Source organism: Gracilinanus agilis, chromosome 6 (genome assembly GCF_016433145.1).
Source record: "Gracilinanus agilis isolate LMUSP501 chromosome 6, AgileGrace, whole genome shotgun sequence".
NCBI lineage: Eukaryota > Metazoa > Chordata > Mammalia > Didelphimorphia > Didelphidae > Gracilinanus > Gracilinanus agilis.
The window spans coordinates 63,904,967-63,930,252 of record NC_058135.1 but is presented as its reverse complement, the minus strand read 5'-3'; the positions used below and the strand labels follow the sequence as shown (position 1 = coordinate 63,930,252).

The following is a 25,286-nucleotide window of genomic DNA, read 5'->3' as shown; positions in this document are numbered from 1 at the left end:
CTATTTCCTTTTCTTTAGGTGGAGGAGTCTTGGCTCATACAATACTAGGAGTGGCATGGAATGAGATAACAGGGCAGATAAAATACCTTATTCTAGATCCACATTACCCAGGACCAGAAGACCTGCCAGTCATTTTGGAAAAGGTGGGTATGGTAAAGGAAAATCACACTGAAGCAACAGAATTATGATCAGTGATCAGAAAGAATCATGTGCTGTCAAATGTGGCTAATACTTGTACTACTCTGTTTCAACAGAAGATTCCATTTGGGGTGGGGGGACTTGGGGGTTAGGAAATGATAGTAATGGCAAGGGACATGGGGAGTTAAATATTTTGCAAAATAAAATTAGGCATCTATTTTTAAAAGAAAAAAATGTTTAATCCTTATCTTCCATCGGTTCCAAGGCAGAAGAGTGGTAAGGTCTAGGGCAATGGGCAAAGTGACTTGCATAGGGTCACACAGCTAGGAATTATCTAAAGTCATATTTGAACCCAGGACCTCCAGTCTTTGGGCCTGGCTCTCAATCAGATGAGCCACCTAACTGCCCCCTAGGTACCTATATAGAATTAATTTAGTCTTGTAGTAGAGTCTAGAGCCAAGAAAACAGGTTTTATAAAGAAAATGAGCTTTGAAAGTTGATGTTTCTGCTGTTTGATGATGTTACTCCTGTAAGTGACCAACTTCAGATAGAAGGATGTTTTGGGGTTTTTTGTTTTAATTAGGAACAAAATTATTTAAGAGATTTGGACCACGTTTATGTAGTCCAATTTGGGGATTTGGCATTTGGAACAATTTTGGAATTTGGAAGACTGGAATAGTTGGAATCATTCAGGAACAGTTTACATAATGCTCAAATTACATTTGTTTATTGGATGTATAACTTTATAGCTTGTCTGTCTGTATTTAGATTTGACAGACAATGAATCAGGCCTATAATTGAGCAACAGGAGGGATCCAGGCTGGATTGATTGTCTATGGCAAACTACTGAGCTCCCTTCTGACCCTAAGACTTTTTGACTTCTCATGAAAGCAAATGTTGCTAAATAGCCACAAATGTAGAATATGATATAGCCTCAAAAGAATTGTTACTGTCATGCAGAGAATACAGGATTGAGAGCTAGAAGGTGTTAGATCTCAATGCTCACTCCTCCCAGGCCCCTCTGCTCATTTTAATTCCTATCTGGTGGCAAGTACCTCTCCAAAAAGGGATTGTGTTGTAACCTTGTGCCTGTACTTAGGAGAAAAGAAGGAAACACACAACTAAACTTTAGGCATCCAAAAGATTTAGTAAAAGCTATTTCTTAAAGCTGGCTAGAGATGACAGTGTGATGCTGTGTCCAGATGGGATATTGCTATTAGCAGTTTCCCCAAATGGGGTAATAAATGGCATATTTCCTAAATTGGCTTCCCAGCTTTCCTTTTTCATATAGGCTAAGTCCCATCACTGCTGCAGATGCACCCTTCTTTTCAGGGATCCAAAGATAGTGATCCTTATGGAGAACGGTGTTATCTGCCACCTCTACTTTCAGATCCACTTTGGGATCTTCTGGTGCAAAATGGAGAAAAGGGAAAAAAGGAGCATATAGGTCTGGAATGTTCTGATTTACCTACTAATAAGTGGGACATGAGGGCTCTATTTAGGATGCCGGGTGCTAGAGGGCTGTCTGGGTACAATAAATACATTATTTATGAGATTATTAGGGAAAGACTTTCCAGGATGGTGTTAGAAAGGGAAGAAAACAGCAGAAGACAATTAAAATTTAATTTGACTTAGAAATACGAAGGATGCAATAACCTAGACTACCTATTGCATGAGACCTATAGGAAAGGACTATTCTGGATTTTAAAAGTGACATTTAGCATCTTTATAGTGGCCTAACCATGCATTAATGCTTTAAACGCATTGTCTCATTTTGTTCTGTGAAGCACCATGGGAGGATCAAAGCAATTATTTGTTCCAAGGTATAAGAGCTAAATGGCAAAACATGGCTTCAAAATGACTACTTATTCCAGGCCAGTGGATGTGGCTCTTTTTTTTTCTCATTACGAGGACTTTCCTGAGTCCTAAGCACATGCCAGTCAACCCAAAAAGAGTCTTGGGATCACTAGCACTCATGTTTTTTTGATCAGACACTAGTGATTCCTATGTAGGTTGAGGAGATCCTAAAAGGATTGCAAGTCTAGAACATAAGTCTTTTAAACTATTTGGAATAAAGATTAGCTATGTTGGTGAAAGGATTATTAAATATTGTGATTTTAGGAATAAAGGATAAATAGTAATACTATATCTTGCCTCACCAAAGAAAGAGGATTTTAAATTTGGATTTCTGCCCAAATAATTGTCAACCGTAATTTTAAGGTTAAAATGTCCTTTAGGGTAAGGAATAAGATCATTACTCACTTTTACATTTAATACCTGCCTTGTATGTAAAGAGGGGCCTGCCTGTAGGCCTGTCCCCATACATGTTCCATGTTAGAAGTGAAAAAGCAGAACCTACTGCACTACCTTAACTCATTTGAGGATTTTTTCCTCACTAAAACATCTGATCTGAACCAAAAATAATTAATGACAATTAACTTTTAAGGGCCTTTTCCAAAAATCAGGTAATAGAGACACAAGAAAAGTAAAGGAACTCTTCTTAGTGCTTTCCTGGTTGCCTAGAATCATGTCTGGAAGAAATGCTTTTTGCTGTAGGTAAATACTATTCTTAGTTACAAATAGAAGGAATGGGGTCGACTTAGTCATGGAACCAGTGAAGGAGGATGAGGGAGATATTGAACACTGTCTGTAGTACATTATAGTTTGCACTGTAAAATTCTGAATGTTTAGATAACTGAGTACATTTGGATTTGTTTCCTTTGGAAATTATTGCTGATTTGCATATGCTAAGACTTTAATGAAACTTGGAAAACCATTACCCAGCAGAAGTTCATAAATGTTTCTTGACGATGATGCAAATCCACAAATATTTGGATTCAGTTTCCTAGGATTTGGGGGTAAGGAGAGGTTACTGGAGCTAGACAGTGTAACAAGCTTTATTTTTCTATCCTTTGATCTAGGGTTGGTGTGGATGGAAGGGTCCAGAATTTTGGAAAAAGGATGCCTACTATAATCTCTGCCTTCCTCAGCGACCCAAGACTATTTGAAGAATCTGTAGAATATTTGTAACAGTGTTAAGGTGCATGATAGGTAAAAATAAAGCCCAGACTTCATAAAACACAAAGTAGACAGATGTATATAATAGCAATTTCCAATGCATCCATTTAGTTTGAACATTAAGTATATACTATGTGTAAGGTACTCTGTAATCAGTACTTTATTAACAGTAGACTAACATGTCATTGTTATAACTTAAGAATGATCAGTCTATTTTTCTTCATTATTGCTGAAGCCTTTAAAAAAGGTTTTAAAAAAACACCCTAACATTTGTCTTTAGTTGAAGTTAAAGACCTCAGATATAAAGCTGAAACATATACAACCAAATGCAGCATACCAAAACTATGTGAATACATGTATTCTTGAAATGATCTTCACTCAGAAGAAAGTTTTAATATATCTTGCTCCTTCTTAGAAGAAGATAAGAACATTTTGTAGATCAGTCCAGTAGCTTGTGGTCTGCTCCAAACTTCTTTTTCATCAGCTTCCCATTTCAACACAAATGGCCTGCTTTAAAAAAAAAACAAGAAAGAAAGAAAAAGAATTTTCCTTTGTGATATTTTCCACTGGAATCTTTTCAATGAGAGGCACTACATTATGAAATACCAAACAGCCATTAATTACAATTAAAATCTAAATGGGATCTGAGAGGAAGACCATTCCTAGAAAACAGAATGAGAAGTCAAAGTCACTGAACCTATAAGAAATAGGGGTTTAGGTTCCCAGAGCCACCAAAAAACTGCAATCTTTTACTACAGATTGTTGAAAACATGCTTTTCTGCATATCTTTACAAAGACATCAATTCTGATAATATGCATTTTTCCCTAACAAAATAAAACCTATGAAATGCAAGAGATAGGCAAAACAGAGAGGGATAGCAATATTGGAAGAACTCCCAAGATAAAAAAGGGCAAATCTGCCATTTTGAATCTCCCTTTCAGTTCCTTGGTTGAACTGTTTCCTCCATAAAAAGCACATGAGTTCCCATCTGATCTATACTGCTTTCAGCTGAGCTGATGCAACCAGGGATGTGAGCCCATTGAGATTCCAAAGCAGCCATTTTCTCATTTTTTTTCTGATCACTTCCCAAACCCTTTCACAAATACTTTCTTCCTTTTCAAAAATATAAATATGCATATGCCTCTCTTTTATTCTCTAATGCACAAAACCATGAATGTGCATAGTTACCAACTTGAAAGTGAAAGAAATTACTAATAAAATTACCAGAGTGCTTTAAGTCACAAATGCTGATTGTATTCTAATGAGAATAAAATTACTAGTATTTCAAACTAAAAACAGATTGAACTTTACTAAAGAAGGATAAAATGAGGTTTTTTTGTTTTTTTTTTTAAATAAAATGACCTTAATTCTAATATTTGTGCAGAATCTTTGCGGGAAGAAGGGTAGAATTTGCATACTACCTACCATCTGATCGATGCTTCTTCCCATTTGAGTTGTCCACAATCCTGGAAGCTCTCTTTTTTTTTACCAACAAACCACAGTTGTTAGTGTTGAATGAACATTTGAATTGTTGACTTAATTTCATACTCTGTGTATGTTTAACTGTTTTGAGAAATTTGGCACATTCTAGAAATCCACAAGACCATGCCAGATCTTCTGCAGTCTGCCCATTCTTGTTCTGTAAGCTGCAATTTAATCACAGAATTGGAGATCAATAAAAATGACTTACTATGTCTAAAAGTTTTTTTTATTCTTTGCTTAGTAAGCTCATCAACAAAAACATCCAGTTGAACAATATTCCAAAAGGAATCTGATTTTTTCAACGTTATGTATTCCTCCCATCACACAAAAAGGAAAGGAAAATGACTATACATAAAACTAAAAATTATTTACAATTAAATGTATATTAAAATTTAAGAAAATAATAAAAAGGCCTTTTTGCTTATTGTGCCCTCTTCTGATCTCTCTCTTCTTTGTATTTTTAAACTTTTTTCTTATTATCATTTAACATTTCTTATGGTGACTCACAAAAAAAGGCAATTGTCATCAAACTAATTTGACTCTTCCAGGAAACAAGTTGTTGTTAAATGAAGACAGGGCAGGAAGAGGTATTTGACTTCAGGGCCAATGTTTTAAAGAGAAAATAATCTCTACACAGGGACTATCTGTTTCCTACTACAAGCAAGTGCCAGAGATTTCAAACACAATTAAAATGGAATGGATTTTCCTCTGCCAAAACTGAAGAATAACATTTCTGTGGTTATCAAGGATGCAAAATGGCTGTAATTGTTGTAAAGTGTCTGATTCAAGAATAAGATTGAACTACATCAAGTTACCATGTAAATCAAGATTAGTATTTCTGTGCAGAACATTAATTAAATGCTAGTGAACTTTGTCCATTGTTGACTCTTCAGATTTCTGGTGTTTCCAAGGAAAGTGCAAAATGTTAGCAGTTATTTGATTTTCTGCTTTTCAGAACGAAAGGGATTACATGAAATACTTTATAAAGGCACTCCAGAAACGGTAATGTACTAAACAAATGTAAGGTGGTTTCATTACTTACTCAATTAGGGCATCACTGGCTACTAGCAGACTGAGGCATTCCAAGCTCCCAGCTTTAGCTGCCTTGTGTATTGGAGCTTCTCCAAAAGCATCCTGATGAAAAACAAGAAAAGATGGACATTTAGATTCTTCCTCCACACAAGAACCTCCCCTCCAGCAGCTTTCTCCCTCAGAGGCAAAGAGGTGATTCTAAATTATTTAAGATATGAGAACTGTACTGCTCTGGCTGCATGCCACAAGAGTTTTTTCCCAGTTTCATGATTTACAGCAGACGTGTCAAAACACCTGAGAGCAGCCTGAGTTAAATTAAAGAGTAACTTAAAAATACTAAACAAAATATTACATTTTTTAACTGTCAGTGTATGACCCAAGTACACATCAGTAGCCCCTCCATTCTACTAGAGTTTGATACCACTGATTTAAAGTATTAGGATACCACAGGCCTGCAGCCAAATACCTACTAAAGGACTTTATCCCTCAGGCCCCTTTTGAATAGATATGGATCTCCATGCACAAGGAACTCAGTATAGATGGTATTTTCATTAGTCAAGAGCAGAAAAAAAAATGTGTTCTGCATTCTTGTTAGAAGAGATAAGCAAATCAGATCCAAGCTAGAACTTATCCAGCAAGGCAATTTAAAAAAACAAAAACAAAAAACTTAGGTCTTACAAACAATACTATGTATTAATTCCAAAAGCAGAAAAGTAGTAAGGGCTAAGCAATGGGGGGTTAAGTGACTTGCCCTGGTTCACACAGCTAGGAAGTGTCCAGGACCACATTTGAAGCCAGGACTTCCCATCTGTAGGCCTAGTTCTCTATCCACTGGACCACCCAGCTGCTCCATCAATTACAACTTTAAAAGACCAAAGTATAACTTAATTTTATTCAGTGGAAATGAATTCCAGGTAAACAGATCAAGTAGTCCTTGGAAAATCTCTCCAGAACTAGAAGAACGTAATAGTGACAGTAGTAATACCAGGACTTCCCAAAGTGAGGGCAGCAGGGCAAAGAGGACCCCCTAATCAAATCCCACCTCCAGGTCTAGTCTCATCTGTTCCTCATTTGTAAAAGCGGTTGGATCTCTGGCCTCTGAGATCGCTTTCAGTTTTAGAACTCTGATTAACAGTGAAGCTTTTATATTTTGGAACATTTAGGAATTGGAAGGGACCTGGTCATTTAGTTCAACCTCCTCAACCGATTCTAGCTCAGACGTGCCCACCACTCACCATCTTAGTAAGGCATCCTGATTGAGTTAAAGTTTAACTTTCAGGAAAAAAGCTAGGTCACGGTGTCAGAGGCAGAAGTGAAACGCGGATCTTTGGGACTTCCAGCCTACAAGCTGTCGGTTATAATCTGCTCTCTGGTGTAATTTATCAAAGGAGGGCTTGGAGACCCAGGGACGGGAGGTGACCAGGCTCGATCAAAGGCAACAAAGAGAATCTAATCTCCCAGAAGAGTCCAGTATTCCTTGCAGTACGCTAAGAGGAAAGGACGCATCGAAAAAGACCTGGGTTGTTTGCACGGAGCACTGTAGTGTCGGGGGCCTGCCGGTCACCCTGGTGAGGCCCAACCGTCCTTCAGTTACTTAGTTACCTGTTGGTTGAGGTCTGCTCCCGTCTGCAGCTGCCAGAGCAGAAAAAAGGGATGTCCAGCCTGGGCTGCCAGGTGCACGGGGGTCTGGCCGCAGGCGTCTCGAGGGGCGTTTACGGCGCTGCCGGGCTCCAGCAAGCGCTTCAGCGAGTCCACCTGAGGAGGGTGAGGTATTGAGGGGGGAAAGGGAGGGTCACACGAGGGGCCTCAGTCAAGGTCTCAACATCTACGTCCCCCTCTGCGGCCTCGGGCGCCCCTCTACAGTGAGCACACGCTCCGGACTCCGCTCCCGCGGCCCTAACCCAAGTTGGCCTCGGTCCGTCTGGGGCCCCCGCCCCGGACAATTTCCTTCCCAAGCCTTCGATGGACAGAAGGACGGACTGACGCACCTCGGCTCCACAGTCCAGCAGTAGCATCGTCGCGCCCCCTGAGCCGGTGCTACGGGCAAAAAGGAGCTGCAGACGGGCTGGGGATCTGTGGTCAGCGCTGCTTTGGGGAACTTCCCCTGCTCCCGGGACAGCCCCGTCCGGCCCGACCCTCCCCTATCCGGCCCCCTTCTCTTCCTCCTCCTCTCTCTCTTCTGTCCGGTTTCTCCAGCTCTTTTCTCCCTCCCTTTTCTTCTTTTCCCTCCCCTCCGAGACCGCCCACTAGCTTAGACCTCGGGGCTCAGGGTCTGGGAAGCACGTAGACAAACACCACCACGTGGAGTCCAGAGTGGGGGGAGGAGGGAACCAAGTAGAGGTCCTTAGAACTGATTGGTCAGAGCTTGTGGGCGGGGAAATTTGGACCCCGGGGCGGGGGGAAACCCGGAGAAGTGCGCAGGCGCGATTAGCCTGCAGGGGGGCTGGGTGCGGGCTGGAGGCCCGGGGGCGGGGGCGGCCATGAGGTACAGGGCGGCACTGCACGTCCCACACCCGACCGCCCCGCTTGGGGAGGGGGTGGAGATAGCTGTGGGTTTAGGTTCCTGCTTCCATGCACGTAAGCAGGAAATAGTGAGGGGCCAGGGCCTCTCGAGGATGGGCTACGCTCCCCTCACCTGGCCCCACAAAGAGTGGGACGGAGAGGAGAGACCAGGGCGGGGAGGAAGGGAGTTTGCCGTGATCCCGGGTCGGGAAGTTGGAAAAGGACCAGGGACCCCGGCCCTCAGGGAAGGGGCGCCATGTTGGTGTGTTCACATTCTGGAGGCCTGGCGAGCCAGTCTGGTTTCTATCTGCATGTGTTCCCCCAACGGGGACTCAGTTATAGCCTTCATTACCTAATTGAAAGGCCAAGGTGAAGGAGAAGTTTGGAAGTTCAATTCCATACCAATGAAAGCTGCTTCATTGGACCTAATGATTTCGAGCTGGAAGGGACTCATCTAGTCCAAGCCCTTTTACAGATGATGAAAGTGACAGCCAGAGAGAGCGGAGAGAGCGGGTGTTTTAGGGACCCCATTGGACGGAAAGTTCCTTGATGGCAGACTCTCTTTTTACCTTTCCTTGTCCTCAGGGCCTAGCCCTATGCCTGGAGTATGGTAGTGATGTGGGGGTACAGGCTTCCCCTAGACACCCCCAAACCCCGGATCGTGTCCCAATCAGGGAATACATAAAAGACTCATTTTTCCTTACGTTCCTGTGGTGCCAGGGAAGGTGACTGAGCTAAGAAAGAAGATCCCCTCCAGGCTCAACCCCTCATTCCTGATGAGCAGAGAGAGGCTCCTCCCAGCCGCTCCTGATAAACATCAATTTTATATGCCAGATATGTGATTATCCTCTAAACTTTTGACTTTGAGGCACAGGACATAACCACACGAGCCATCCTGGGTTCTAGAGGTAATATGCCATCATCCTATTTCTACCATAGGTCCTGTTGTTGAAAGGGTATCTATAAAGCCCAGAACACACCTCCTCTAGGGGCCAGCATTTCATCTGCTGTCTCCCTCGGCCATTCAATTTGACTTAACCAATTTGACTTGCATTCAAATGAATAAATCTTTTATTTTTAAGCTAGCAACTGGAGTGTCATTCTTGACAAGGGCAACCTGTCCAGATCCAGGGTTTCACCTTAAAACTCTTCCCACAACAATAGGTGTTTAATAAATGTTTATAAAAAGTGGAAGAAAGCTCAGAGTCAGACCCAGGTCAAAGATGCACAGAGAGGAAAGAACAGCTTAGAGTCAGAACCTTGGTTCAAATGTTGACTAAAAACTATGACCTTTGGCAAGTCACAAGCTCACTTGGCTTCACTTTCCCCACCTGCAATTGGTTTTGGCTAGATTACATCAAAAGATGCTGTTTGCAATAATTTTTTATTCTACATCTAATGATATTTTTTCTTTTTAGTCTAAGCTAATGATAGCATAACTTGAAAGAAAATTACCATGAAATAATGTTCTACCACCACCTGAACTATTTATATCTACTGCTAATATTTGAATAGTAAACAAGTTGAAAGCTGATGTTTAGCTTTAAGATAGCTAAATTGGGCATTGGTTCAGTTGACTCGGGCATTTGTGTGCCCCAGAGCAAGGTGCCATTACTATTGTGGGACTTTGCTTGGTTATGCATGCTTTTGTGAGGTGGTCCTCCTCAAAGGGTAGACTTGTGTTAGCAAAACTGCTGCCAAGATCAACAGCCTCTGATGAGGCTTAGCTCCCAGTCCCTTGTCTGAGAAGGACCAAAATCATTTCTACCACTACCATTGTTCCAGAGTGAGTAGAGGTGAACCAACTGGCCATGATGCTCTGATAAGACCTTAGAACCAATCACAGAACCTTAGAAATGGAACTTAATAATAATAGCTAGCATTTTATAGCACTTTAAAGTTTGCAAAGTGCATGGCAAACAGTCTCATTTTAACCTTGCAACAACTCTGGGAGGTAGAGGGTAATGATTATCATCCTAATTTTACAAATGGAGAAATTGAGGCAGACAGAGAGACTAAGTAATTTGCTCAGTTACACAGCTAGTAAATGCTCAAGGCTCAATTTGAGTTCAATTCTTTTGATTCTAGGTCTGGCACGCACCTCTCTTGCCACCTAGTTGCCTCTTATACAGCCTTAGAGATCCACCACTCGTTTTATGTAGCTCAGAGGAAACACAGCGAGGAGGAGCCAGGCCTAAAACCTAAGACCTGGAGACTTCTAATCAAGTGGGGTTGCCACTCTATCACACTGCTGCCCCTTCATGTAGTTTAGCCCAATCGAGCTGAGATTTCATTTATCTAAAAGAACTGATGGTGTCATGGTTACATAGGCGAAGCCTACCACTCAGATCTCATCCCACGCTGACGAAAACGAGCATTAATAATGGAACGAGGGAGAAGGCCTAGGGGAAAACATAAGTACTGTTCAGTTTGCTTTCCCACATCTTTAAATCTCTGAGCAGCCTGGCCTCCTACATCCCAAGCAGTGTGGCTTCACTCTTTTCAATGCAATGCTCCTCCCGCCACCTCTAATCAGTTTTAGACAATACCACTTTAATTAAGACAGGAAAAAGAAAGAAAAGTCAACCTGTGTGTACTCAGCTAAGATAGAAGAGAAGCTACCATTTGGAATAGACTGAGACAGATGCTATTCAGATCATTTTGATGAGCTATTTATCATAATGCTGCTTTGTGGTCACTAGGCAACTGGAAGGTTCCGTTTCGAGGAATTCTAGCTGTGGATTGTATCAGCAGGACACAGCGGCCTTAGCAATTGTGGTGAGTAACATAAATCTCATCAGTATGTGAATTTATGGACAACAACTAGATTGCATTAGATCCCTTGAAGATACAGAATGACACAAATGGTACTGGTTCTATGAGTTTTCTTTTTTCCTTGATGCTCACTCACCCTTTTGTTGATTGCTACAGTCTGGTTTACCTGGATGCTGAGGTTGGTTGTGGGTGAGGGAAGATGGAGGCAGGAAGGGCTAAGTGCTCCTCAGCAGATAATAGTGACAGATAATAATGAGGAAAGCGGTTATTTTTTCATCTCTCTAGAGAAAGTCTTTTCTCATTTTGTTTGTGTTTGTTACTACAGGTAATCCGTTGAAGAAACAGAATGAAGTTAATCTGTGAAAAGCTGCCCAAGAACCCCCAAAATGTTACATACCATTGTTCTTCCAAAACTCACAAATTCTACCAATGGAAAAAGGAGAAGCAAGGTACAAGTCCTTTTACCAGTCCTCCTTTAGGAGCAGCTTTCTAAAGTTTCATACTTATATGATATCAGCAATAGATGTGAAGTTTCTTATTCTCTTCAAGGTATTAGTGTTGCCAGTGGGCAAGTTGCTGAGCCTTAGTTTCCCTTCTTGTAAAATGAGGATAATTATTAATGCATGCTCTACTTCACAGGAGGGTCATGGAAAATGTGCTTTACATGCAAATCTTAAAACAATCCATAAATGAGTTGTTTTTGTTATTTATTTCACAGTGCTCTTTCTCAGTTTGCCTGAAAGATAAAGTTTTAGAATTATGATCTTATAAGACTTCCACTCAGTTTCTGTTTAGGAGAATTTCTGGTTTGAACTTGAGGAAAGAAAAGTCAAATTTTACATACATTGAATATATTCAGGATTAATATTCCAAACTATGAGTTTGTTTTTTCTGGAGATATTTTTTATTTTACATGTCATGTAGAATGATTAGCTCATTAGAAGACAAAATTTAAAAGGCTGGTTAGAGTATGGTATTCATGTTTTAGTTCTACACAAGACAGCTTAATGCAACTTAAGAAAAGGAACAGAATGAAGCACACCATTCCTTGGCTAAAGATTGTATGACTAATCCAAGATAGCGACTTTGCAAGAATATTAACATATTTACAAAGTCTTATATTATCCTTGTAGATAAAAAATAAAAGATGTGAATTTAATGATCCTCATATTTCAAAGCTGCTTGAATGGCCAGACCCCAAAAGTAGGCATTAATGGATCAATGTCACTTTGGAAGGAAGTCTCTAAGAATCTTGCCTTTTCACCTTGCAGTCTTTCACATTTTTATCAGTGACAGGGATACAAGTTATAAATAGCTTGAACTCATCACACCTGCAGATGATCTATTTCAAAGTCACGATCCAGAAAAGATTTTTATCCTTGCATTTTTTGAGATGGCCAATATGGGAATTTTTCTTGCTTGATTACATTTAGAACTTTAGTTTTCTTTTTCCCTCAGGAGGGTGAGGTGAAAGAGAAATAAATGCTTGTTAACTTTTGTTGAAACTTGTTAATTTTTTTAAAAACCCTTGTACTTCGGTATATTGTCTCATAGGTGGAAGATTGGTAAGGGTGGTTGTTAATTTTTATTGAAACAATAAAATGAAATTTTAAGTGATCTTTGAAAATTAGAATACTGGGCCAAAACTAATAAAGTAGGACTTACTAGTGATAAAAAGTTCAGTTCTATTGTGTGCAGATTCTAAAAATAATTAACTTCACAGGTACCCATTGGGTACCCCTGATTTTATAGCAATTCATCTGAAAAAAGTGCTAAGAGTTTCAGGGACCTCAAAACTCAATAAAAGGAAGGCAACCCTGTGACATGTAGCAAGGGCTGCATTAAAAGGAATAGAATCCAGAATGAAAGAGATCATAGTCATGATTATACTGCTCTCATTCTACCACTACTAAAGAATTCTATTCAGTTCCAAGTACTTATTTTAAAGGATATATATGAGCTTATAGAACATCCAGTTATGGGCAAGCAAGATGGCAAAGGGCCTTATGCCAGAGAATCGGTTGACACATCTGGGGAATATTTAGTCTGGGGATGATCAGGCTAAAGTTGGAGGGGAGTGGAAAGAGCTAGACCTAATAGCTACCTTCAAGTATTTGGGTACCATATAGAAGTGAGGTTAGACTTGCTCTGCTTTCCAGAAGTCAGAGTGTGTGAAATGACAAGTGGAGGTTTCCTAGAAGATTTTCTTTTGGAATAAGGGGGAAACTTTCTAACAATTAGAGTAATCCAAAAACTGAATAGGATGCCTCAGGAGGTATAGGGTATTACATCTTGGTAGAGATCTTTAAGGTCAGGTTAGATTTCTAGATGGTCCCTTGTTGGGATATTCTAGAGAAAATTTTTGTTCAGATACAGAATATTCCAAGAATATTTTATATTTTGCTTTACATTTAAGTGTTAATTTACCTGCTATATTCAAAAGACCCAAAGATTTAAAACAATAGAATAATACAGTTAGAGCCGAAAAGGATTTTAGAACACATTCAGTTTTTAAACAAGGAAGCTGAATCCCAAAAAGAGATACTGGTTTGTCTGTGGCTACATAACTAGTTTAGTGGCTGATCTGGGACTAGAAGGCAGGCAGGATCCCTTCACATCAGCCTAGGAGTCAGAACTTCAAGTGTGCAAAGTTAAATATTACCACAAAGCAATGTAATCACATTCACACTCAGTACTCAAGTTTTTCATTAAAATAGAGCTGCTCTACTAGCTGTCTCTAATAAAGGAAACCAGACAGTTTCACCCTCCTTATGTCCTCTAAGACTATTCAACAAATACTTAATGAAGGCCTGGTATATGTACAAGGCATAGGTGTTCTAGGTGATATAGGGGATGCAAAAATGCATAAAAATAGCTTATATCCTCATTCAGTTTAAAATCTAGTTGAGGGACAACTGGGTAGCTCAGTGGATTGAGAGCCAGGCCTAGAGATGGGAGGTCCTGGGTTCAAATTTGACCTCAGAACTTCCCAACTGTGTGATCCTGGGCAAATCACTTCACCCCCATTGCCTACCCCTTACCACTCTTCTGCCCTAGAACCAATACACAGTATTGACTCCAAGACGGAAGGTAAGGGTTTTAAAAAATCTAGTTGAGAGGGTAATAATATAAAATGTTATATGGTCAGAAACAAATGAGACAATGCTATGTGTTCAAAAGAGAGCTCTGTGGGTTAAGATGGTCATAGGATTCCAAGGAGATGAAATTTAAACTGAATTTTGTAAGCTTGGCAGAATTTGGTTAGACTAAATGAGAGAAGAGTAGTATTCCAGGTCAATGTAACAGTAAAAATAAAGGTGTCATGCCAAGAATGTGCAAACTGAGTTTAAGAAGTAGTAACAAAACTAGTCTTCTTAAATTGGCCAGACTTTGTATCGGGGATCCAGTGACTAAAAAAAAGTTTAATCCTCCTTAGATGGAGAAAAGCCCTCCATAGTTTTCTCCTGGATAGTAGAGGACAACTAGAAGTTTCCTCCTCTTGTGTTTTGTCCTAAGATATTCCCCTGCTATATACCCAGATACTTAGGAGCCAGTTTGAGAACATGTCCTAGAACAGGAAAGGGGTAGGAAAAAATGGGTCAGGGAGGAAGGGATGTCTCTATTATGGTATTATTTCAAATATAGAGTAGATGAACTTTATAAAGTCATAATGTAGGATTACAAGGTAGTTTTCATTGAAAAACTTTTCTCATCAGATTTTTATCATCATACAAAGTTGGTGGAAAAAGCATTACAATTACTGAAGGACAGAATAAAAAAAGGAGATCCTCTGGCTTGTTTCCTGCGAGGTCAACTATACTTTGAAGAGGTAGATTTACAAATTTTATTTTAAAAAAATATTAAACTCAGAAGATTGCCAGGGGAAAAAAAAAGACACATGAGTGGAAATAAAGTCAAAGGATTTTCTAGTGTTTCCTGTAATTCTACTGTGGGATTTGCATATCCAGTTTTCCTACAGGAATCCATTAGGAAATGATTTAAAATAGAATATACTGGAAATGACTTAAACAATGGACTAGTCCACCTTTGCCCTTAATGGATATGGCCAGTAAGACTTCTTCTGCTACAAAATCATTTTTGAAACAAATGTGTTTGTATAAACTTAAATTTACATTAATGTATAAATATCTCAATATAAGTTAAATGCTTACTCCTAGGATACTATTTAGGATCACTGTAGTTGGGCTTTTCTCTAGATCTATGATTTCACTGGTATAAGGAACTTTTTTTTTTTTAAACCCTTACCTTTCGTCTTAGAGTCAATACTGTGTATTGGCTCCAAGGCAGAAAAGTGGTAAGAGTAGGCAATGGGGGTCAAGTGACTTGCCCAGGGCCACACAGCTGAGAAGTGTCTGAGGCCAGATTTGAACCCAGGACCTCCCGTCTCTAGGCCTGGCTCTCAAACCACTGAGCTAATCAGCTGCCCCCATAAGGAACTTTTAACATAGAAATTCCCTCTACAAATGCAGATCAGTTACCTAATTCTTCACTTTATTTACCAAAGGTATCTTTAGGATGAGGATGTACCTTTAATATAAAAAGGTATATTCTGATCTGCATGCCTAGGTATTTCTATTTATTTGTGTGTATATATGTGTATGTGTGTGTGTTTGTGACATGTATATACACACATATAGTATAAAATATATGCATATTGTATAGATATGTCTATTTTTACATACTCTGTATATACATTGATAATATAATTATGTATCTATAAACATATATGTGTGCATACACACACAGAGACCCTGGGTTCATATATTGGCAGTTGCCACTTAGTACTTGTGTGTCCATGGGCAATTCACTTAATGTTTCTAGTCTTTAGTTTCTCCATTTGTAAAAGGAAGGATGGTCTGCCAAGTTCCCTTCCATCACTACACCTATTATTGATCTGGCTAATACCTATAATTCTAATAGCAGCTAAATATTAAAAAGGTCAGCTCCTTTTTTGTCTAGTTATCTAGCTATTCATAACAGCTCTTTCCTGAGCCCTACTCACTAAACCCCTTCAGAGTATCTCAAAATATAATACATCCCAGATTACTTCCTAAACATCATGTATCCTCTTCTTTCAAGTAGACTTTTGGTATTGAATCAGCAGGATAGAGTAACCCTGTTGACAGTCATCTCAAGCTTCACTATCTTGTTAAATCTCCCCTTCAGAAATACACAGAATTTTTTCAAAACTGTCAGCATTTCAAAACTATTGTCATTCTTTTATATTTGAAATAATTTCTATTCTATTTCTATTTTTGTCTAAGCTTACTAAAATTTAATATTAGCTAGAATTATGTCTAGGATGGAAATTATCCAGATAGCATCGTATATATTTTAAACTTTTACTTTCTGTCTTAGAATTAATACTGAGTATCAGTTCCAAGGCAGAAGAGTGGTAAGGGCTAGTGACCTGCACAGGTGATTTCCCACCTAGGAAGTATCTGAGGTCAGATTTGAATCGAGGACCTCTTGTCTCTACACCTGTCTCTCTATCCACTGAGCCACTAGCTGCCATATATATATAAAGTTAATGTCAATATAGGCTACATTGTGACTTTGTCCTCAATGATATATTATCCTACATATCGTGGAAATCTCTAAGATAGGCATCTTCCCTATTTTGGAGAGTTGCGTGGGGTCAGTCAAGCCTATTAGGTCTGCTTTTGACTTGAGATAAGCAGAAAAGGTTCCCTCTCCCAATGGTAATACATTGTGTTGTCTTTAAAAGTAAGCAAAACAAAGTTTTCAAAGTGTTTCACTGTCCTGAGTGCAGTAAATTAGCTACTCTATGACATTCAAGGAACAGATTCTGCTTTGCTGCCATAATATCAGTAAAGTGCAAAACAATGAAGAGATTCTCTCATTTTGTGAGAGATCTGGCTCCCCCAAAAGATGCTGTGAAGAGGAGGGACAAAGGAAAAACACTGAAGGCTTGACATTGTAGGAAGGATTGTGAAGAGATGGCTAAGCTTAAAGATATAAAGAAGAAACATTACGAATGATAGATGATAGTGGAAACTCGGCAAGAGAGGAACAGAGGGAAACGAAGGGGAGGAGAAAAACAATAGTTAAGAGCATTAGTGAGTTAATTTATTATGTTATAAAGTTTGAAAATTGGCATCCCGTGTATGGTTATGGATGGCACCTCCCCATTAACCCAAAATTTTTTATTAATCGGAACATAATAGTCCCCAAACATGCTATTAATAGTTTATAGGGATTTCTAGTGAGTTCATTATTTTATTATACTAATTATAAGTAAACTGTAAATTGTGATTTATATTACTAACAACTTTGTTTTAAAGTATATTGATCTTTATTTTTGAATGGTCTAAGGCAACTTTCCAGTAGACATATTCCTAAGGATGGATAAAACAGTCAAGCCTGTATTATCTTTGCTCTGTAAGGGTAGAGGTAATATTACAATACCACAAGAATCATTTGTGTTTGATCTGGGTATATATATTGTGAGCAGAAAGTAGCATTGAAAAGAAATCTATTGAGGGCAGCTGGGTGGCTCAGTGGATTAAGAGCCAGGACCATAGATGGGATCCCGGTCCTGAGTTCAAATCTGGCCTCAGACACTTCCCAGCTGTGTGACCCTGGGCAAGTCACTTAACTCCCATTGCCTAGCCCTTACCACTCTTCTGCCTTGGAACCAATACCCAGAATTGATTCTAAGATAGAAGATAAGGGTTTTAAAAAAAAAGAAAAAGAAAAGGAACCTATTGAGGGGCATCTAGGTGTTTGCTATTTGGGTGGCTCACTGGATTGAGACCCAAACCTAGAGACAGGAGGTCCTTGAGTTCAAATCTGGCCTCAAATATTTCCCAACTGTATTACCCTGGGCAAGCAACTTAATCCCCATTGCCCAGCCCTTACTGTTCTGCCTTAGAACCAGTACAGAGTATTGATTATAAGATGAAAGGTAAGGGTTAAAAAAATAAAAAGAAAAGGAATTTATTCAATGCAACTGTGGATAAGAAAGCAACATATTTTGTTGCCAATTGCAAGAATTTTAGAGGTGGTCAGAAAATAGATTTTTAAACCCTTACCTTCTGTCGTAGTATCATTTCTAATACAGAAGAGTGGTAATGGCTGGGCAGTCAAGGTTAGGTGACTGGCCCAGTTGTCATAGAGCTAAGAAATGTCTGATGCCAAATTTGAACCCAGGTCCTCCTGACTCCAGGCCTGGAATTCTATCCACTGGGCTATCTAGTTGCTTTACTGAGTTGAGTAGAGCTACCTTCCTGAATAAATGACTTTAACTGAGTAAAGTATTTTTTAAAGGGCTAGATCTGATCAGCCTTTCATTTGTAGAGATAGCAAAAGTTCTCTCTATCACCCAGGAGTCTTCTTGATCAGCTCAGGTTGGTCTTGGGATTGTTACCCAAACAAGTAAACCTCTCGTTTGCTGCCCTCTTAGGCTATGAATAAGAGACTGTGTAGGAAACTTGGGAATTGAGATAACAGAGGAAAATTTGTCCAAGCAGGCAAAAAGTGCCCAGTAATTAGAAAGCGTAACTCAAAAATATTTCTGTGACTCAAAGACTGAATATATTGAGTGCTCTGCTTATATTGTAGCCTAGCCTCAACTCAAAAGGAGGAGCTTGCCTGCTGGCTTATCAGCAAAGATGAGAGAGCTGTAGTTGGGAGCCTAGTAGTTTAGATGACAAAAGCTGGGAGCTAGAGAAGTATATAGGTGCAATTGTGTGGGTGGTGCTCTCACCTCTGTGGGCCCCTTTCTCTGAGTGATAGTCACACTGCTCTGTACTGTAGCTCCATTTCATGTCATATGAAAATGGCTTACAAGTACAAAATAGTTGCACTGTGCTCTAAGATCTACTTTCCTTTCCCTAGCTGGATGAGCTATCTTTCCCTGTATTAAAATGTATATTTAGGGGGCAGCTGGGTAGCTCAGTGGATTGAGAGTCAGGCCTAGAGACGGGAGGTCCTAGGTTCAAATCTGGCCTCAGACACTTCCCAGCTGTGTGACCCTGGGCAAGTCACTTGACCCCCATTGCCTACCCTTACCACTCTTCCACCTATAAGTCAATACACAGAAGTTAAGGGTTTAAAATAAAAATAAAAAAAAGGTAAAAAAAAATGTATATTTACCTTTGGGAAAAGGAGCTAAGCTAATGAGGATGGAGGTGTAGGACTGAGAATCCTCTTCTCTAGAGCAGAGGAAAAATAATTTTAGAGGCAGCTGATTATGAAAATGCTGAAATGGGAGGGCGATGGAAAGGAAGAGTTAACCCTAGAACAAGAAAACTGAAGAATGCTGGGAATAAACTCAGGTGGCCAATCAAAGGGATTTTTAAGGCTTTTATCCCCCACCCTTGACCATGGAGAAAACATACTTTTCTTTCTCCAACTTGGATATAATACAGACCGGGCAAAGGAAAAGTATACACATAAATTCTGTGCCAACCTACATATACACCCACATAAAGAAGCCATTTATAAATGTTTTGGATGCAATCACTCAATCCTACTGTGTGCCAGATGCTGTTACTAGGGGCTAGAGATACAGAGACAAAAAGGAGCCCGATCCTTTCCTTAAGGCTCTTACGCTCTACCATGGAGGATAGTTACAGAGGGGCTTAAATTCCAAAAATGGCAGTTTGTTTGTTAGTTGGAGGAAACATATTAAGAATGGCTGGAGCTTATTAAAAGGAATAGGGTTTGGCATGAAATGGCTAAATCTGTGCTTTAGAGAAATCACTTTTGGCAGCTGGGTCCATGGACTGGCTAGAGAGAGGTGAGACAGTACAGGGAGAACAATCAGAAGGCTATTGTGATAGTCCAAGAGATAGGTGATGAGCACTTGAACTAGGGTCTAGCTGGATGTGTGAATACCGAAAGATAATATGGAGAATAGGCTTCAAAGCACAGCTAATGAGTTCTGTTTTAGCATTTAAAAATTGGATGCCTATAGGATATCTGCTTTGAAATGCCCAATAGGAAGCTGGTGATTTGGGCCTGAAATTCAGGAGAGTGACTAGAGGGCTTGAATGAGCTCATTACTTCGGACCCAAAGGCCAGGGCCTCAAGTGGCAAAAAAATCCCATGTTTAAACTAACTGGACTTTCTTAAAGTAGGTCCTTCAAGAAACTTAAGAACATAGGCTAGGGAAAAAGATAGCATTTATGAGGTTAGGCCACTTCTACTAATAGCTTCCTTGGGAGATTATACAACTAAAAATCACAGATCAGGTCCTAGGTGGTTAGATTATCTAAAATTAGTTTGCCATGAACTGCAAGGTCCTTGGGAGTAAGTACCTATACTATGGAGTATGACAGGTTGTACCTAACAAGAGAAAAGGAAACCATTTTAAAGAGAAAAGCAGATCTCCGGGTTCCTCAAAACACAGAGGAAATTAAAGAAAAGTATAAATGTGAAAGTAAATGTTTTTCCAGTAGTCAGAGAGATTATATGTTTATATACAGTGTAAATGAATAGACAGTCTTCACCCTCAGCCCTAATAAACCTCAGAGAAATGTTGACACACAATGGCATCTGCTAAATCTATGTGTAAAGCTACCATGTTTCGTTTGAATTTTTTTTGGAGGGGGTTAAATGGAGAGGCTGGGCCTTGGAGGATTCTCCACTAAATGAATAAAAATGAAGGAGTCAGGAAAAGTAAAAAAAAGGAGAGCTTTCTCTCTTTGGCTAAAGCAAAAGTGGGCCATGGTACCTAATGGGGCACACAGTGTTGGTTGCTTGCAGGAAGCCATCAAAGCCCCTAACATTTAGCACAGCTTGTCACCAGCTCTGAAACCAGAAAGCAGGTTGTCAGGAGGATGGAGATTCTCACTCAGGTTCCCCTATGTGACTCTTTTCTCATTAGCATTCACTTGTATTGAAACTATTGCAATCAGTATCCTTATTCAGCCCCAGGGAAACACAGAAAAACAATACAGGTTCATGGCAAGAACAACCATAGTCACAGAATATACACTATCCCAAAATAACCCCCTAAACAAACCCCCATAATATAGAAATTTCCCCTAGAAGTCACCTCACAACAAACCAGCATATAGTGAGTCAACGTTAAAGATTTTAAATCTCTAACTCAGATTCCCATACAGAGGTGCTTGCAAGTACAAGCCAGAACAGTATCCAAGTCACCCCCCTTTCCAGATCCGATTTGGTACAGTAATTTAATATAAAAGAACAATGAATGAAATATGAAGAAATTGTCTCCCGTGAAAAGGCCTGTACGTTCTCACCACTGTAGCCCAAGAGATACGTCAAAACACACCTACCACCATTGTATCCAAAGATAAAATGTATGGTGGGAATAGAATTCATGCCAACATTGATGTAATCTTGAGAAAAATGATATAAAAATTAAAATCAGCAGCTTCAGATCAGCCACTGCAAACCTACTGGGTCTCTGGCTCTTCTCACTCCGTTTTCACTCAATTGTCCCACCCCCCCAAGGGGAACTGGACTGCTGGTAATCCCCCTTCTTCCCCACAGCAGTTGCTCCCACGGTTTATTTCATTTATTGGTTTTCTTTCTTCTCACAAAGGAACCTTCTCAGTGGGTGGAGGCAGTATCAAAAACAAAATATTTTTCAAAAAGTTAATGGTAAAATCTCCCTTTGGAACTGGAATGAAGATATTATTGGGGAGGGGGGTGCTGATTTTGCCTTGTTAGATGAAATTAGACTTAGAAAAGAAATGTAGATTAAAAAGGAAGGTACATCACTTTGGCTCCCCATGGCTAAAGGCATGGTTATGGAAGTTTGAACTACCCATAATTTGTAAAGAGGTTATATTAGAATTTGATCATTAACTTCAAACTCTGTGTCCAGATGTTGATATAGTCTAATATGTGTGCAGGGGATGATGGTTAAACTGGTAAACAGCTAGTTAAAACAAGAAGCCCCCAGAGATAAAAAGGTCTTGCACTGATTCTCTACCAGCAAGCAACATTTCCAGAAAAAGGAGGGATATATTGATCCAGAGCACAGTTCAGTTAGACATTTCTAAATGGAAAAAAAGATGTGAACCTACTTCCAGTTCTGGACCCAGACAATTTGCAGAGTTGAAATGGAACACTGTTTTGGAGACCAAAAATTATCCAGAAAGTGAAATATCAGCTTGCATTCTCTCCTACTTTTTTCCTGGACCTAATAAGTTGATTTTTATTGTTCTTTAATATCTGTATTATATATGTATACACACATATATATAGTAGAATCTTAGTGTATTTCACAAATTATTTCTGCTTTTAGTGAAGTTGTTACAGTTATTTTTTTTTGAGGTAGAGAATATGTAAATACCTTTAGGGAAAATAGCATTTCATCACTTCACCACTGAATTTACATTTAAAAAAAAACTAGACTGGGGGCAGCTGGGTAGCTCAGTGGAGAGAGAGTCAGGCCTAGAGACAGGAGGTCCTAGGTTCAAACCTGGCCTCAGCCACTTCCCAGCTGTGTGACCCTGGGCAAGTCACTTGACCCCCATTGCCCACCCTTACCAATCTTCCACTTATGAGACAATACACCAAAGTACAAGGATAAAAAAAAAAACAAAAATAAAACTAGACTAAAGCTGGTCCAACCCAGGGCCAGTAGGTGACTGATGATGTGGCATGATTAGAAATGTCCTAGGAAGATGCCCTCTTTAATATTCCTAGCTGATGTTCTATTGCTGAAGAAAGATTCTTTTGGAATAGATTATTGCACATGTTGAAATGTACCTACTCTTTAAAGGGCAGCATGTTAATGTGTTATTCATTTAAAAGTTACTTATTCCTTAGTGTGAATATCAGGTCTGAATAAATTGACTCCTAGAGGAATAAAGCAAATAACAGGTGAATTTTTAAACAGAAGGGAGACATAATTCCCCAGTGGGGTTTTTCTTGCTCAATTTGGGTAAAGTAAACTTGGTTTGGGTTTGAGTACTCGTGAAGGAGGTAGCCACCATTAGGATAACCACAATAGTGAAGCCACTGAATTTGGGGGTGGAGAGACAACTGAAGTAACAAATTATTTCTACCTCAGAATTTTACTTACTTTTATTCAATCAGCCTCCTATGGGACTATCTCCTTCCTGACGTTTTTCCCATTCCCTTTACTTTTCTCTCCCTATCCAAAAAAGTATAAAGCTAGAGCCAAATCATTATGGGATATATGTATTATAATACTGCCACTTTATGTTTATATAGCATTTTTATATCTGTGATGTCACAATCTGCAGAATTGCTTTGTGAGGAAGCCAGAGCACAGCTACTGAAGACTTGGAAAAGAAAGTTCTCACCTCAAAAGTCCTCGACACTGTCAATTGGTTCAACATCAGAAACATATAATTTTATCAGTGGAAGTGACATTAAAGAAGATGCATTACCACCTGTTTTGCCACTATGCCCTCAAAACCATAGGACCTTTCTCTAACTAGCTGTGAAAACATATACACACCTCTAAAATATATATATATTTTTAGAGGAAGCTAGGAGGCAGAATAGAGAACTAGACAATGATGCCAGGAAAACTTCCATTTGAATATTTTCTCAGCTGTGTGACTCTGGTCAAATAAATCATTTAACCTCTTGCAGCCTTTCCTTAGCTGTAAAATAGTGGTAACAATAACACCTGCCTCATAGGACTATTGTATTTAACATAGGAACATGTAAAGTGCTTTGCAAGCCTGATATCTCTATATAAATGTTAGTGATATTATAACAGCAAACAAACTTTTTTCCTTCCTTCTCTCTCTCTCTCTCTCTCTCTCTCTCTCTCTCTCTCTCTCTCTCTCTCTCTCTCTCTCTCTCTCTCTTTTCTTCCCTCTCTGTCTCTCTTTTCTTCCTTCTTTCTTTCTCTCTATCTTCCCTCTATCTTAGACTCAATATTTAGAATCAGTTCCAAGGCAGAACGGTGGTAAAGGCACATGGGGTTAAGTGACTTGCTCAGGGTCACATAGCTAAGAATTGTTGGAGGTTAGATTTGAATCTAGGGCCTCCCATCTCCAGGCCTGGCTCTCTATCCACTGAGCAACCTAGCTGCCCATTCTTTTGTGCTTTTCCATTCATTTGTCCCATCTGCTAAACTAGAAGACTAATTCTCAGAAAAGTGAAATATTTTATTCAAACTGCATAAAGTGTTTTGGATGGCATTTTTGATACTTTTTAATCACATTTTCCTGAGGAAATTTGGTCTCAGCTCTGAAGTTTTCCAAATTAAGTGATATGGGTGAAATGGCAGTCTGGATGAAGTAACCTTGATGACTAATACTGAAAGGACAGCCATTCTTTATTTGTGTGGACTCAAGGCTCTAGGACTGACAGCTAGCATAGAAGAAATGGAAATGGAAAACTTACCCAGAATCAGCCTTCCCCAGTCCCCACACTCATAGCTGACTTGATAGTGTGTTGATTATAATTGATCCAGGATTATACTGTACTTGCAAAAATCCTCCCCCCAAATTTTCATGTTGGTGAGAAGCATGGGGGGAGGTGAGGGCTACTACCTCAGATTTAGCTACCCTTTGTTATGAAAACAAAAGTGTTGGGGTGGGGTGTTTGCTCACAACATAAGAATAATATGCATATTTTCTGGGGCTTTCATAGGGATGGTATGAAGAAGCATTAGATCAGTTTGAAGAAATCCAGGAGAGTGATCATCAAGCTGTTTACCAGTTGGGAGTCATGTATTATGATGGGCTGGGGACAGAAGCAAATCCCGTAAGTTGTCATTCTGTTTGCACTGGAGATGGGAAGAGGGTAGGTGTTATTCTTAATAAACACCATATGCTGCTATTTAAAATCTGCTCAAAGGCATTCACCAATAAGGGATTCACCATCTCACAAAACAACCTATTTCACACTAGACAGCTCTATAAATTAAGCAGAAATCTCTCTCTACCATTTCCACCCTACTCGCTAAAGTCAAGAAACAAAAAGGAGTCTAAACCCTTATGCTCTTTGTTAGGTCTGTCTTCAAGTATTTTGGAAGTAGTTATTCTATCCCCCGCCAGATTGTTTCTTCTTCAAACCACACATCCCTGGTTCCTTTAGTATGTTTTCATATGACGTGGTTTTAGTTCCTTTTAATTGGAGCAACATTCTTCTCCACTATATATACTTTAACTTGTCTGTTTCTTCCCAAAATGCCATTTTCTTAATATTTTATTTTTTCCAGCTACATGTAATTTTTAACATGTTTTGTAAATTCTCTCCCTCCCTTCTTGCTCTCCCCCTTTCCTGAGATGGCAAGCCATTTGATCTAAGTTATGCATGTGAGATATCAAGTAAAACACATTTCCATATTGGTCATGTAGTAGAAGACAACTCATATAAAACAAAA

The 25,286-nt window shown here is 39.4% G+C and overlaps 3 protein-coding genes across 3 annotated transcripts in view; 2 read left to right on the top strand and 1 right to left on the bottom strand.

Annotated features, from left to right (window-relative positions):
• Window positions 1–3,146, top strand: part of UFSP2 (UFM1 specific peptidase 2) — a 39,074-nt gene extending 35,928 nt beyond the window's left edge. The window contains exons 10-11 of the mRNA XM_044681651.1: window positions 19–143; window positions 3,060–3,146. Coding sequence (XP_044537586.1) covers window positions 19–143; window positions 3,060–3,146 — 212 coding nt within the window. The remainder of the gene's footprint in view (window positions 1–18; window positions 144–3,059) is intronic.
• A 41-nt stretch (window positions 3,147–3,187) lies between these two features.
• On the bottom strand, window positions 3,188–7,956 carry ANKRD37 (ankyrin repeat domain 37). Its single transcript, XM_044681546.1, has 5 exons — window positions 7,660–7,956; window positions 7,274–7,426; window positions 5,682–5,773; window positions 4,583–4,803; window positions 3,188–3,666 (listed from the first exon to the last, which is right to left on the bottom strand). The coding sequence occupies exons 1-5, from the start codon at window positions 7,684–7,686 to the stop codon at window positions 3,650–3,652; spliced, it is 510 nt and encodes a 169-aa protein (XP_044537481.1). The 5' UTR covers window positions 7,687–7,956; the 3' UTR covers window positions 3,188–3,649.
• The window catches only part of LOC123252150 (LRP2 binding protein), a 55,125-nt gene continuing 37,189 nt past the window's right edge, over window positions 7,351–25,286 (top strand). Inside the window, exons 1-5 of the mRNA XM_044681545.1 lie at window positions 7,351–7,435; window positions 10,876–10,951; window positions 11,274–11,397; window positions 14,665–14,777; window positions 24,551–24,664. Coding sequence (XP_044537480.1) covers window positions 11,295–11,397; window positions 14,665–14,777; window positions 24,551–24,664 — 330 coding nt within the window. The 5' untranslated portion in view covers window positions 7,351–7,435; window positions 10,876–10,951; window positions 11,274–11,294. The remainder of the gene's footprint in view (window positions 7,436–10,875; window positions 10,952–11,273; window positions 11,398–14,664; window positions 14,778–24,550; window positions 24,665–25,286) is intronic.

Excerpts from the sequence above, each read along its gene's own strand:
- ANKRD37 (XM_044681546.1), bottom strand. The coding sequence starts at position 7,686 with ATGCTACTGCTGGACTGTGGAGCCGAG. Across the intron at positions 7,427-7,659 it reads TGCTGGACTGTGGAGCCGAG|GTGGACTCGCTGAAGCGCTT; the intron begins GTGCGTCAGTCC and ends CACCCTCCTCAG. Across the intron at positions 5,774-7,273 it reads GAGCAGACCTCAACCAACAG|GATGCTTTTGGAGAAGCTCC; the intron begins GTAACTAAGTAA and ends GTTTTTCATCAG.